Consider the following 15,114-nt stretch of genomic DNA (forward strand, 5'->3'; position numbering starts at 1 on the left):
TAGGGTTAAAGTTGTTTTCTATATAAGATTCCAACTTTGAATGGAGGGGCTCACAGTTCCAAAGAGGGTGCCAGGCATCATCAATTAACTAAAAGCTGAGTATCTGTAAAAATAAAAAAAAAAAAGTGGGGTGGGGGCACGTGGGGGGACATAAAGGCTAGTAGGATACCTGGTTCCAGTTGTCCTTAAGCACAGGTATGTTACAACAGGGAATAAGAGTGCATAATAATGCAAAAAGTAATGGTTAACACTCATCGAATGCTTTCAATGTGACAGCACTTTCAGTGTATTATCTCAAGTAATACAATCGTCCTATTTTCTAGGTACTAGTACTATGTTTCACACTTTAAGTGGGCACAGAGAGGTTAAGTAACACGCCCAGGCAACACTGTTATAAGTGGGAGGCAGCATTTGAAACCAGATAGCGAAACCTCACAGCCTGCACTCCTAGCGCTCCACTACGTAGATAAATAAGAAAAATCACAATAACAATCGTGATTTCTCCAAGAGGCCAGGTGAATTTGACCAGTGATGAGTACAACCTACAGAAGGAGCAGAGGGAAGTGGCTGCCGAAAAGAAGGCTAAAGAAGTTTGCAAAAAGATAACATGCACTTTTCCAGGCTAGATACATAGGCCGAGAAGCAAACCGGCGGAATAAAATCCGACAAGCAAGATGTGGAGCGCGCCAGGACGCCAGGTGAACTCAAAGAACAGGTCGGAAGTGACGTCACTAGCCGAGTCTGGCGCTCAGCGGGACTGCGGGTCCGGTGGAATTCCAGCCGGATGTGGCGCACGGGAAGTTACGCAGGGGAGGCGGTACCTGGTTGTGGAGGGTGACGCCATGGGCGGGGCGGAGCGTCTGGGTTCCGCTGGGAGCCTCGGATCCCCGACAGGTAACTTGCTGGCGGGATCTGAACTGGGGCGAGGGTGGCAGCTTGGGTTGATGGCCTAGGTTGCTCGGGGCCCTAAGCGCGGGCGGACACAGGTTAGGTAATGGACAGCATTAGGTCGTGGCTGGAGAAAAGGCTCCTTGGCATGAGGCTCCCTGAGGGGTTGAGGATATGGAGAACTCTTGGGAACTTGGTCTTGGGGGCCCGAAGTCGTCGAGGAAATACAGACAGGTTGAGTCTTAGAATCAGACATGGCTGGGGGCCATGGGTTTCCGATCATTGGCGCGTATGTTGGAGAGACGGAGCCTGGGACACTGAGATGAGCTAGCTGACCTAGGGTTCACCTACCCCGACCTGTTCTGCATTTAATAGGGGACAGGGACCTCAACTTTTTGTCTCTTAACTCGTAGCACAATGCCTTGCCGCAAGTAAGCATTCTTTAGATGCTGTCGAAGGAATGGATGAATGAATGAATGAATTAATTAATTAACCAACCAACCTGATTCTGCCTCCCCGGCAGAACCTCTCTCCAAATTTCAGTATTCTAACCTCTGAATATAGAAATCACTCCAGTTTAGTTTGCTAACCAGTGGTTTATGAGGATGCTGGTGCAGCAGATACCCAGGACATTGTTGGTTTTTGTTAGTTTTGTCTTTTATGGTTATTGAAATTTAGAAATGTGTCTCAGTATTCTTATCCGGGTGGAGAGGATGAGTCACTTACTTTGGCTTCTTTCAGGTTCCTTTACTTTTCTGGGAAGAACTTGTAGAGAAATGATACCAGGGAGGAGTTGGACCGTTGTAAACAAACTGCTGTTATAGCACTGACTGCTCTTAATGTTTTCTTTTAAGCAAAGTAAACTTACTTTCCTTTTTTTTTTTTTTTTTTTTTTTGAGACGGAGCCTCGCTCTGTCGCCAGGCTGGAGTGCAGTGGCGATCTCGGCTCACTGCGTGACCTCCGACCCCCTGGTTCAAGTGATTCTCCTCCCTCAGCTTCCCGAGTAGCTGGGATTACAGGCACACGCCACCACCCCCAGCTAATTTTTGTATTTTTAGTAGACACGAGGTTTCACCATGTTGGCCAGGATGGTCTCGATCTCCTGACCTCGTGATCCGCCCACCTTGGCCTCCCAAAGTGCTGGGATTATGGGCTTGAGCCACAGTGTGTGCGGCCACTTTCCTTTTTCTTAATGGTTTCTTCATTATCTTATACGTAAGTGTACTACTTACATTTGAGATGTGAGAATTATAACTCACTATAATTATATTATAATTGAGAATATACCTTATATTTTTTATTATGAAAATGAAAATAGTAATTTATAAAAATCCAGTCAGAGATTACACCTGGTGTTTATAAGTAAGGTTAACTCCTTCCAAACAGTTATATTAATAGAGGGTCCCCAAAAGAAGATTAAACTGTTTCCTTTGTTGGAAGTACTTGTTTAGATGTCTTAAATGTGATCAAGAGTGGGGCCGAGCATGGTGGCTCACGCCTGTAATCCCAGCGCTTTGGGAGGCCAAGGTGGGCAGATCACTTGAGGTCAGGAGTTCAAGACCAGCCTGGCCAACATGGTGAAACCCCGTCTCTACTAAAAATATGGAAAAAATTAGCCAGGCAGGGTGCGATCCTGTAATTCCAGCTACTTGGGAGGCTGAGGCACGAGAATCACTTGAAGCTGGGAGGCGGAGGTTGCAGGAGCAGAGGTTGGGCCACTGCACTCCAGCCTGGGCGACAGAGTTAACTCCTCAGGAAATATAAATAAATTAAAAAAATATAAAATATAAATAAATAAAACTTAAAAAATAAAAATTAATTTTAAAAATGTGATAAAAAGTGGGAAGGGACCTAAAAAACAACTACTGTAACCTTATTGGTTTTGGTTGTCAAATGGAAAAAAAGAGCAGATGAGACTGTCGTCAGGCTGTGTAATGAAATCTTGGCATGAATCACTACCTAGTCCAGTGAGGTGAATGTGTGTATGGACCACATAATGAGATAGCAGCTCTGGTTTCAGAATCTTATCATTAGATTGGGTATAGTAGGAGTAGGAAACCCTGAATTTATGCCACATGGGAGAGTGTCTGTGTGTGTGTGTGTGTGTGTGTGTGTGTTTTACAGAGATGAAACTTCTTAAGCATTTTTTAGATATAAAAATCTAAGATGTTCTCAAAATAGGTTGAAAACTCCAAAAAGTTGACATGTAAATATACTATTGCACTGTTTAAATTTTAAGTTTACATACCCTTAAACCTTGTTTTCCCAGTTTCTGGAAAGTGCCCAGAATCATGCCCATTTGTGTATACTGTTACTGTGGTACCACCTTTAGAATACATAAAATTATGGTACAAAGTCATGTTTTGAGATCCTGTAGATTTATGTTAATATTATTGTCTTACTTAAAAATCCAGTCTAATTTTGCTACCTCAGTCTCCTATTCAGTGTCAATCTGTTGTTCAGTGTGATGTCCACTAAATTGTGGACATCTAAATGTCTGTGTAGTATAACTTTTATTCATAATGAGTTGGTATCTCAGTGGTAACTTAGGTCTGTACATTGACATTCTTGAGGTTTTTAGTTTTGCAGAACACTGATATCTATGGACTCTAAAAATGGACTTCATTTAAAGAAACCCACGGACCATTAATGGACAAAAACATGAGTCAATATGTATTGTGGCATTCAAATCCTAGCACTTTGGGAGAGGTAAGTAATTGACTGTGTTTTATGTTTGTTGAGATGGTAGAACAATCTTAAATTTGCCTAGGAAATTATAGGATTGTAATTGAAAAGTACAGTTCTTAATCTCTTTATGTTTTAATCAGGACCTTCCAAAGAAAGGTTTGTTTTGTACATATGAAGCAATTGTTCTTATTTTTCTGTAAAGTTGATCAGAAATTGAAGATTGGCAAGCTATATTTATATTGTTCCTGGAAAGTTACTGCTCTGCTTTCTTTTTTTAGGGGGGAACCTCCTTTCAACACTTTACATCCTGGTAGAAATAATTTAATCTGTGGATACCCTGTAGAAATGAGGCCTCAAATAGTCATTTAAATTATCTTGCATCCAAGTTTGGCTATATAATAGTATATGTATCAAATCTACTGATCAGTTTTATCTTGTGCCTCAGATTTAAGCAAGAAAAGAGGCCCAAAAATGTCTTTTTTTCTTTTTCCTGCCTTATTCATGCTATTTTATTTTTTTCTTTCTTCTTCTTTTAAAAAATGTGTTAGGTGGTTGATTCTCCAGGCCTTTTATCTTTCTGTCTCAAGGGGGTAAAATTTATTTTCTCCCATTTTACCTTTTTTAATTGATCGGTTTGTTCATTTTCAGAACCTTAACTTCTAACTTTATGATAATATTTGTCACCCTTTAATCACTAAGCATTAAACTTGTAGTTTTTTCCTGGTCTCCTTTGTAGATACCCTGGCTTCTTATTTAGAATTTGCTTAATTCTATAGCAGACAGTACTTCTAGGAATTCATCTTTCAGATTTATTTGGCCTTACACACAGAAATTTGCGTACAAAGATTTTTGTCACCATATTGTTTGAAATTAAAAAAACCTGCTAGAAATAGCCTGTGTTTCAACAGAGGTCTAGTTAAATGACTGTCTTTATACAAAGTAATACTTTGCAGCTCTTAGGATAAAGTAGTTGCAGAGATGCAGATATGGAAAAATCTCTAATACACATTGTTAACTGATAAAACAATAAAAAGAACTATACATACAGTATGTTTTCATTTGTGTTTATATAAAGCATACATTTATATACATACATACAAAATTTCTTCAGACCAGCGTAAGGAATTATTGACAGATAACCCTGGGAAATGAGACTAGAGGCCTAGACTAGGAAGAAGAGACTCACATCTCACAATTTTTCCGTATACTATTTCTGGTGGGTTGATTTTTTTTTACTATGAGCATGTTTGTATTTTCATAATACTAAGAAGCAAACAGCAAGTCTTTACAATAATTTAACAATTATGAGAGTCTTTTACTATTCCCTTATGACTTTCTGTTCTTATAATACTTGGACTATTTAGAAGAAGTAGGGTTACATAAATGAGTTGAGATTTTTTCAGAGCTGCAATCTATTCCAATCCATTGTAATAGATTTTAAACCTTGACATTAGATTGTTACTATTAATAAGATCTTAAGAATACTAAATGCTTAGTCTTGCCAAATTCAGTATTCATTTACAGTATACTGCGTGTTGCTGACCTGACCAGGTGATATGGTGGGTGTTACCATTGTTTGCAAGCTAGGTTCGTATTGCTGTGGCATAATTCTGAACTTCACAGTATTACTGAATAGGATGAACTTTGTTTTATTTGAATTGCTATTTAGGGACTTTTTAAACAACTCATTATTATTTTACTTTGTTCTTGATGTTTAGAACTGGCTTAAAGCATTGCGAAGAATGGCTTGTTCTGTTAGTAAAATCAGTAAACCAGAAAAATAATTTATATAATTGGTAATCTCATTTTGTATTACTTTTAATTAGCTGATTATCTGCCTTGGGAATGCAGCAGAAAATTCTGGTGACTTTTACTTCGATAATCATTTTTGTCTTCCCATACTTTTATTGTAGGACGTTTGGAATAGTAGTAATAGATAAGTAAAATGAATTATATGAAAAATTTAAATATATAATAATCTTTATTTTTTAATAGGGATTTTATTAGAAACTTGCTTGAGAATAGGCTTTGTAAGATACATACCTATATGATACCACTTATTGTGTGTCTGTTAGAAATCATAATGAAGGCTGCTAACTAGTGGTTGAATCATGATTAGTAGAATAGAAGAAGTTATAGGCTCACGCCTGTAATCCCAGCACTTTGGGAGGCCGAGGTGGGTGAATCACCTGAGTTCGGGAGTTCGAGACCAGCTTGACAACCATGGAGAAACCCCATCTCAACTAAAATTACAAAAAATTAGCTGGGCGTGGTGGCACATGCCTGTAATCCCAGCTACTCAGGAGGCTGAGGTAGGAGAATCACTTGAACCCAGGAGGCAGAGGTTGCGGTGAGCCAAGATCACACCATTGCACTCCAGCCTGGGCAAACTTGGCAGGGTATTTTGCATATACTCATCTCTGTTAAATGATGCTTTGTTTCCTAATGTCCTTGGGATTAATCACTATCATCATGAAGGGGAAATTAGTGAGTGCGATGCCTAGAGTAAGACTCTTTATTCTTGCTAAGTGAATGGATAGCAATGAATTGAATCCAAGGACAGATTGTTTTCCTAAATCAAGAGGATAGAATATGGTAAAGGTGACATGGAGAGAAAGGAGATGAACCTGAATGTAAAAGTTACATGTAGAGAACACAAAATTGAGGAAAGATGCTTCTATATGTGTGTGTATATATGTGTGTACATAGAGATATAGTATATAATATCTACATCTATGTATGTTGTGTACATATATGTTCCGGAAACATATATATTTATATAGACAGAATATATATATTCCAGAAATATGTGTGTGTATGTGTATATACACATAGAGAGAGAGAGATAAAGAGAGAATATACATATATATATATATATATTCCGGAAAACCAGATAGGAGGTTATTCAGTTAATCAATAAGGAAAAAAAAAAAGCGCATTAAGTCCTTAGAGCTGGGCCTGTCATAGGCTAACTCATGATTTTGCGAGTAGCTTAAATAATTTTGGAAGTTTTAAGATTATTCACAGAGTTGAAATGACAAGAAGGCAGACCTAAGCTTAAGTGAGAAAATTAAAATCTAGCAACATAAACTATTATGTTAACCATATCTTTTGAGATTCTGTTTTGTGTTGTTTTGGGGAGGGGAGAAAGAATAGAGAACTCAAAAATTTATTGATGTTCAATTTGAATTGAACTAGAACATAAGTCTTTCCTAGCATTCCAATTGTTTATGACCAAGATTAAACAGATCCCATTAACCTATAAAACATTAATGCACAAAAACTGATTTGATTACCTTGCAGAACAGAAGAACTGTTTTTAATCAATGTTTTGATCCTATAAAAGGGCAATTGTAATGATCTAGATTGAGGGGACTGGAACTATTTGGAAGACTTTGGAAGGGTTGGAGAAACTCCATAGGAAGTATACTTGTTCTTTGTTATTTGAGGCCAAATTTCATTCAAAATAAGAGAAAGTATAGAACTATTAATAATTAGCAGTGAAGCAGACTGTGTTGAGAGGCAGTGAACTCCTGGTAATTTGGGTTGCTTAAGCAGATTTTGAACATCAGAAACACTGTAGAGGGGATTTTTCATTTTATGGAAGAATGTACTAGATTATTCCGGAGGCCTCTTTCAAATCCTAAAAACTTTTTTGTAGTGTAATAAAGTGATTTATTGTAGATGGGTTTAACCTCTTATTCCTATATTTAAGTACTGATAGCTAACATATCCACTGGTCACTTATCCATCAACCTCACCTCACCCATAACCAGGACATAAATTTTAAAATTATTTGAACTTCAAATTATAAGACATAAAATCAACATGCTTTTCTCAGATCCTTACTCAGTTTACTTTTATTTTAGACACAATTCTGATAGGCTGAATTAGCTGGCATCTAATTCCATGAGATATTAGAAGTAACAAATCATGAATAGTCCAGGTGCTTCTATTAGAGGCAAAGAAAAAAAGAAAAAACTCATAAAGCAGACCAGCTAATTTAAAATTGTAGCAACCTGAGTCCTTTTGATAAGATGAAAACAGCTCTATATTAATGGATATTCAAAGTGATAACCCTGACTGAAAAGAAGTAATTTATGTTTAGTATTTTCTATTGAAGAAGGGAAGAATACCTGAATTTTAGAAAGATCTCTTCAGTGTGTTTAATAACAAAAGACAGTTGGATAGATATTTTGGCATTTGGAGAGGCTGCATTGTATAGTGGAAAGAGCACAAACTCTAGAGTAATATAGACAGATTTGAATCTGGGCTCCAGTCTATTAATTAAGTTTTATTATTCATTTCAAGCCTCCATTTCCTCAGCTGTAAAAAGGAATTTACTGAAGGTTAATGTATATAAAGTCTTGCCTAAGTAAAAATAGCTATTGTTATTATTTCATTATTACCATAAAGCTGACTTTATCTTGGTTAAAAAAAATTTTTGGCTATTCAAGTAGAGCAAGAATAAACTTATCTAATAGTTTTAGTGTAAGTTTAATATATATAATGCTAATAATGGTGATGTCATGCTTGAAAAAAGTTTTTAAAAATTATACAAGTAATTCATATCCACTTTACAAAAATTAGGTTATAGAAAATATACCTAAGCAAAACAAGGAATAAAGTTGTCAGACTCCTTTATCACTATAATATTTTAGTGCATGCTTCATTTTTAAACTGCTTTGACATTCCCACAGGGTGTCACTTCTGAGTAGTGACTGCTGAAATGGATTCTATATTACTACTGTTGGGGAATTTACATTATTCACTGTGCTTTCTAATCATAACATGAAGTGAAAGATTGTGACATGGCACAATACTGATTAAAATAAAGCCCCGGTCCTGGTAAATTTTGTTGTATTGAAACCAGTTTTGTAGAGTGGTGGGTGTTGCTTTCTGTTCTGGAGCCAGAGAGCCCAAGTTTGAATCCCGTCTCTACTATTTATCAGCTGGGTAATTACCTGAATTTCTTAATTTTTCTGTACTTCAGTTTCTTTATCTGTAAATTGGGGACAATAGTAGTATCTAATTCATGGGTTGTTGTGAGGATTAAAGGAATTAATCTACATGAAGTGTTTAGAGCAGTGCCTGGCACAAAGTATAGACTCAGTAAATATTAGCTGCTATTATTATTCGTTTTTAGGCAGGTTTATACAAGCATATAAGATAAACAGAATGAGCACAAAATTAAGTCAGTGAGATTAAAAACCTCTTCTAAAAAAGGGAGAGGTATGGAACAGAGGCTAGTATCCCCTGAGGGAGAGAGGCCTCTGGTAATTATTTACTGAGCTAAAATTTCAGAGGGCTATAACCTGTCTTTTGTTGCATCAGGCACATGTTTACAATATTTTTACTATATGTTTTTCATTTGAACCTTGCAAAGGGGTCTGAATTTTTCCATTTGAAGGCATTGTTTCTTTTTCTCCCTGTTTAAATATTTCAATATTTTTGAACCATAATATTTCCACATCAGTTTCTTTCCCTACCCCACAAAGTCAACATCATTTTATGCTGTCTCTTCCAACAAGCATTTTGGCTATGCTTTCAGAGATCAAAAGCTCTTTAAGACAATTCGATACCATGGATAGAGATCAAAGAGATACAATAAATTATCATTAAATCAGTGTATCTGACTACGGCCCCAGGGAGATTCTGTAAGAACTTTAAATTCTGTTGCAATTTTCAGTGACGGGTATTAATCAAAGAGATAAGCCAATGAACATATTTAGCCGTTCTGTCTACTGTACCTTTTAAAAAAATTTTTTTTCCTTTTCTTTTTTTTTTGATTTTCTCCTTTTCTTTTAGCATGGTATCTAGTAATCTGATTAATTACTGACCAAAAAGAAGTTTTTAATTTCCCTTAAAAAAATTGTTAGACTTGTAGTAGAATTTTTTTTGTGTTTTGTTTTGTTTTCAAGCATCAAGTACCACGTTTTTGAAGACCATGGCCTATCATCATTATGCATTCAAGATTTGAGTTTGAATAACCTCATCAAGACTTAGATCTTCTTCAAAAGCTTCAAGTCTCATCTGCATTAAAGCTCTCCATTGAACCCTCTCACAAAAGTACAAGCTTAAAGGGACTAAAATCCATTCATACATTCCATTTTATATCCCTTCCTCTGACTTCTCTTCAATTTCCTTGGCTTCTAGGGTGCTTCATATTGCTTATGTTCCTTTAGACTAGAGCCAAGGAGACAGTGCTTTCCAAAAAATGTGTTCTGTGGCCATAAGTTTTCATTGATAGAGAAGCATAAATTTAACATGATGAATTTAGAATTAGGACTTTTATGGTATCCTATAAAAAGTTGAGTTAACAGGCCGGGCACGGTGGCTCCTGCCTGTAATCCTAGCACTTTGGGAGGCTGAGGCAGCCGGATCCCCTGAGGTCAGGCATTTGAGACCAGCCTGGCCAAACATGGCGAAACCCCATCTCTACTAAAAATACAAAAATTAGCCGGGCGTAGTGGAGGGTGCCTGTAATCCCAGCTACTTGGGAGACTGAGGCAGGAGAATCACTTGAACCCAGGAGGCGGGGTGTGCAGTGAGCTGAGATCGTGCCTCTGCACTCCAGCCTGGGTAACAGAGCAAGACTCTGTCTAAAAACAACAAAAAAAGTTGAATTAACAATAAGGAAATTAGGACGAAGTGGCAAAAATATTTTGGGTTACGTTATACTCTCAGAAGCTATGTGGTTTAGAGAAAAGGGTCCCCAACCACAAAAGTTAGTGGTTCTTATTCTGTCTACCTCGTACTAGGTATATGGTAACTGATAAAGTCACTTAACCTCTCTGAACCGTAACTTCATCACCTATGAAGTGAATCTGACATTTTCCCCCCGGCCTACCTCACAGGGTTGTTGTGAGGATCAAATGAAATAATGTACATGAAAAGACATATATAAAATGTATAATACAGACAAAGGGTCCTGTTACATAGTTGGAAGTCATTCCCTCAGATCTTGGGTCTAGGAAGGTAGGTGATTTAAACTCACTGAAAGCATGTACCATATTCAGATTGGATACATGGTAACAAGGCTATATTAAATTTTTTTCTCTGAGTTGAGTCCCTAAAATACTATCATGGGCTGATTCTAAGAAGGAGCACGAATATATATTCCCCTAAAAGTATAGCTTAGCATTGTTAATGCTCTAGAGCAGTTATCAGAGTTATATGTTGTAACATATTAGTGATTTGTGAAACTTTTTTACTAAAATGTGACCCTTATTTTTCTTTAAATGAAAGAACATAGAATATTTCACAATGCGTTCCATGTGGTAAGAGTAAAAAATTGTTTTAGTTATATGTACAAATGTGTGTGTGTCAAGGTGTGTATACTTGGTCATTAAATAAAATGTACTTTTTTCCCCCTGTGAGTTGCAGCTGCTGTTCTTTCTTTCTTTTTTCTTCTTTTTTTTGAGACGGAGTCTGACTCTGTCACCTAGGCTGGAGTATAGTGGCACGATCTTGGCTCACTGCAACCTCTGCCCCCTGGGTTTAAGTGATTCTCCTGCCTCAGCCTCCTGAGGAGCTAGGATTACAGGCACTCGTCACTGCGCCCGGCTAATATTTGTATTTTAAGTAGAGACGGGGTTTTGCCATGTTGGCCAGGCTGGTCTCAAATTCCTGACCTCAGGTGATCTACCCACCTTTGCCTCCCAAAGCGCTAGGATTATAGGCGTGAGCCAGCGCGCCCAGCCTCTTTTTCTTTTTGAGACAGGGTCTCACTTTATCATCCAGGCTGAAGTGCAGTGGCACAGGCTACAGCAGCGGCGTGATCGTGGCTCACTTCAGCCTTGACCTACCGGGCTCAAGTGATTCTCCCACCTCAGCCTCCCCAGGTAGCTGGGACTGCAGGCACAGGCCCCCACAACCGGCTAATTTTTCTATTTTTTGTAGAGATGGGGTTTCATCGTGTTATGCAGGCTGGTCTTGAACTCCTGAGCTCAAGTGATCCACCCACCTCAGCCTCCCAAAGTATTGGGATTACAGACATGAGCCACTGTGCCCAGCCATCAGTTGCTGTTCTCAGAGTGCCATTTTGGCACTAATGCCTTCCTACACATTTGGATTCCTAAGAGACTCAGCATTTTTTTTCACTTTCTACTACTACTTGTGACAAAGAAATTAATACCAATTTGACTTATGGTGTAATTGAAATATTTTTTATTTCGTAGCACAGATAAAGCCTGTATGCCTCATGGATATTTAATATTTTAGTATCTATTCTGATACCCAGACTGTTATAGCATTTAAAAGGTTGCTTCAACCTCTACTAGCAGAAAGATTGTGTCAAATATTTTGCTTTTTAATTTTTTTTTCTTGTATCTTTCTGGCCTAATGGCAAACAAAACCCTCCATTTAGCATTATTCGAGGACTAAGTAGAGAGAGGCTATCAAGAATGTAGTTAGCATGACTGGGAATTTGATGGTCTCTGGAAAAGAAAGTGCCATTTCTTTTCTTTCTTTGAGTAACTAGGTTTATCTTTAGTTTAATGATTTAAGATAAATAATTCACTAACATTAACTTGTTCAACTGTTACTCCTAAAAACAGATATCTCCCTCTTTGGTGATAGCATTGGTTAGGTTAGCAGAGGTGACTTTATTATAGTGTCCATGAACAATAGGGCATTGCTGCTGCTTCCCAGGGTTACGCATTCCAGTTCATTGATGAAGAACTAATTTTTTAGTGCTTTAGTGTACTGAAATGCTGCCTTTAGTGCCCTGGAATTATTTAAAGCTTGTTAGAAGGTTGTGCAAGGTATTAATTTTCTCTGCTTATAAATTATATGAATGTATATAGTCCTAGCAATATGAACGTTTATCAGAAGATGTATAATGTAGAATCCAACTGCCTCATTCTTCCTGAACAGGCGTGGCCAAACAACTTACATGAATGGAGACTGAATGAATTGCAAAGGTTGTATAAATCGAGGCTATTATGTTTATGACAATAGGCAGCTGTGGCATAAAAGGCTCATTACCGTCTGTAATTGACATTTTGTTGTGCCTCCTTCCTCCACACCTTTGCCAAAAAATGGCATTGGTATTACTACCTCTCCATGCAGGAAGTAGGATCTACCTATGAGAAAGTTCAAGAGAGTAGTTAGGCAAGTTCAGCTATCCCTGACCTTCTTCCACAACCCTCATGAAACTAATCCATTGCAAAATTCAGTCTTTTCTGCTTCCTAAATATCTTTCAAATTATTCATCTTTGTTTCCATGTCTGTCCTTATTTATTTTATCATCTTTGCCTACATTTTTGCAATATCTCTTGAATGGTTTTTTGTATTTACTCCTCCCCCCTCTAATCTCATTGCTTTTAGACTGATTTTTTAAAATACAGTTCTAATATTTTTGATCCTCTGATCTAAACTCTTATTATCTTATTGCCCTTAGAATTCAACCCCAAATCTTCAATCATTCTTTGCCTACTAAGCTCAAGCCATAATGGTCTTCCAATTCTCTGACAATGCCATTTTTTTTTCTTCAGAGTTTTTGTTGTTGTTATTGTTGTTGAGACAGAGTGTTGCTTTGTCGCCCAGGCTGGAGTGCAGTGGTGCAATCTTGGCTCACTGCAACCTCCGCCTCCCGGTTCAAGCAGTCATCTGCCACAGCCTCCCGAGTAGCTGGGATTACAGGTGCCCGCCACCACGCCTGGCTAATTTTTGTATTTTTAGTAGAGATAGGGTTTCACCATGTTGGCCAGGCTGGTCTTGAACTCCTGACCTCGTGATCCACCCACCTCAGCCTCCCAAAGTGTTGGGATTACAGGCGTAAGCCACCGTGCCCAGCCTTCTTTAGGGCTTTTGCAGATACTTTCTGCTTGGAATGCCCTCCTCTCTCCTATTCCTCTTCACATAACCCACTTCTACTCATACTACCAGTCTCACTTTTAAAGTGATATAGTCTCACTTTTAAAATAATATTTAATATTATTTTTTCCAAGAAGCCTTCCTCCATATCTCAGACTAGATTAGACCTCCATTCTCTATCATTCTTTCATAAATCACCCATTTTTTTCTCAAACATAGCATAGTTGTAATTATTTCTCATATATAATCATTTGTGAATAATCTTACAAGGCAACCTTTAGGAGGGCAGTGACTGGTGCATGTTTTATTACACTGTATGCCCAGTGTTTAGGAAATTGCCTAGCAAATAGTAGGGAATCAGTAAATATTTGTCAACTGATTCTTCCCACAGCTACCACTCTTCACTTAGATATTTCAGTACTGTAAGTTCTTCTGGGTTGTTGAACTTCCTCTGTTTAAAACCCTCCACTTGGCTGAGTGCAGTGCTCATGCCTGCAATTCCAGCACTTTCGGAGGCCAAGGCAGGAGGATCGCTTGAGGCCAGGAGTTCAAGACCAGCAACACAGTGAGACTCCAGTCTCTACAAAATAAAAATAATTTTAAAATGAGCCGGGCATCGTGGCACACGCCTGTAGTCCCAGCTACTCAGGAGGCTCAGGTGGAAGGATTGCTTGAGCCCAGGAGGTCCAGGCTGCAGTGAGCCATGATTGTGCCCCTGCACTCCAGCCTGGGTAACAGAGCGAGAGCCTGTCTCAAACACACAAACAAAAACCCTCTAGTTGCTTCTCATCTCACTCCAAATATGAGCCCAAGTCCTTAATAATGGTCTCTAGGGCCTTACCTGATATGCCTTTACTCTCTCCTTACCTCTCTACCATCTATTGGACTGCCCAGCCCAGATCTCTTAGCTGATCTCAGAAATGTCAAGCTTTCTTCTGCCTCAGGGCCTTTGTACTTGATATTCCCTGTGCCTGGAATACCATTGCCTTAGATATCTGTCTGGTTTAATCTGTCATCTTCTTTAGGCCCTTGAGGTTATGTGACTTCAGTGAGGCCCTCTTTCACCATCTTATTTAAAATTGTAACCTCACTACGTGGCATCCCTAGTCTTCTCTGCTTTACTTTTCTCCATCGTGCTTATCTCTGATTGACATTCTCTTCATAGGTATTTTCCCCAGTACTGAGAACAGTGACTGACACATGGTAGGACCTTAGAACTTACTTATTAATTGAGTTAATTTAACCTGTACTCCCAGAGATGCTTATTTGGGACAATGAGACCTGTAGCCCAAATTATGAGGGCTGAATATTTCAAGATGATTTTAGGAGATGAGTTAGTTAAATTTATTTATATCCTGCCTTGTTCTAAAAAAAATTTTCAAATGCATGTAGTATGTAGGATGGAGACATAAAGAGAATAAGACAAAGTGAATGTAATAGTATTAAAGTGAGTAATGTACAGAAGGTCCCGCATAGTGGCTAAAGGCATGTTATAAATTTGACTTACGAAAGAGTTAGCTTGCTCAGAAATGATTGAGCTGGAATCAAGAATCTGTTCTATGGCACAGGTCACAGATATTTGAGTCTTACATGGAAACCCAGAAAACCCATTTAACTATAAGACATTGTGCAATTACTCTTCAAAAAAAAAAAAAAAAAAAAAAACTTGCTTTCTGTATTAGGAAATTTCCTATTGGCATAAAATGTACACAGTCTAT

At 38.1% G+C, this 15,114-nt stretch overlaps 1 protein-coding gene across 3 annotated transcripts in view; it reads left to right on the forward strand.

Annotated features, from left to right (window-relative positions):
* Positions 1-808: 808 nt before the first annotated feature.
* MAP3K13 (mitogen-activated protein kinase kinase kinase 13) overlaps positions 809-15,114 on the forward strand; it is a 221,868-nt gene continuing 207,562 nt past the window's right edge. The window contains exons 1-3 of one of the 3 annotated variants that reach the window (XR_001006286.1): positions 809-894; positions 3,471-3,598; positions 9,499-10,893. Coding sequence is in view for 1 of the 3 variants with exons in the window: in XM_011981874.1 (XP_011837264.1) it covers positions 3,561-3,598 (38 nt within the window). In the remaining 2 variants the exon portion in view is untranslated. Of the gene's footprint in view, positions 895-3,470; positions 3,599-9,498; positions 10,894-15,114 lie in introns of those variants that run through there. The other 2 variants (XM_011981874.1, XM_011981873.1) reach the window with 2 other exon arrangements.

Source organism: Mandrillus leucophaeus, unplaced genomic scaffold (genome assembly GCF_000951045.1).
Source record: "Mandrillus leucophaeus isolate KB7577 unplaced genomic scaffold, Mleu.le_1.0 Scaffold231, whole genome shotgun sequence".
In the NCBI taxonomy this organism is placed as follows: domain Eukaryota; kingdom Metazoa; phylum Chordata; class Mammalia; order Primates; family Cercopithecidae; genus Mandrillus; species Mandrillus leucophaeus.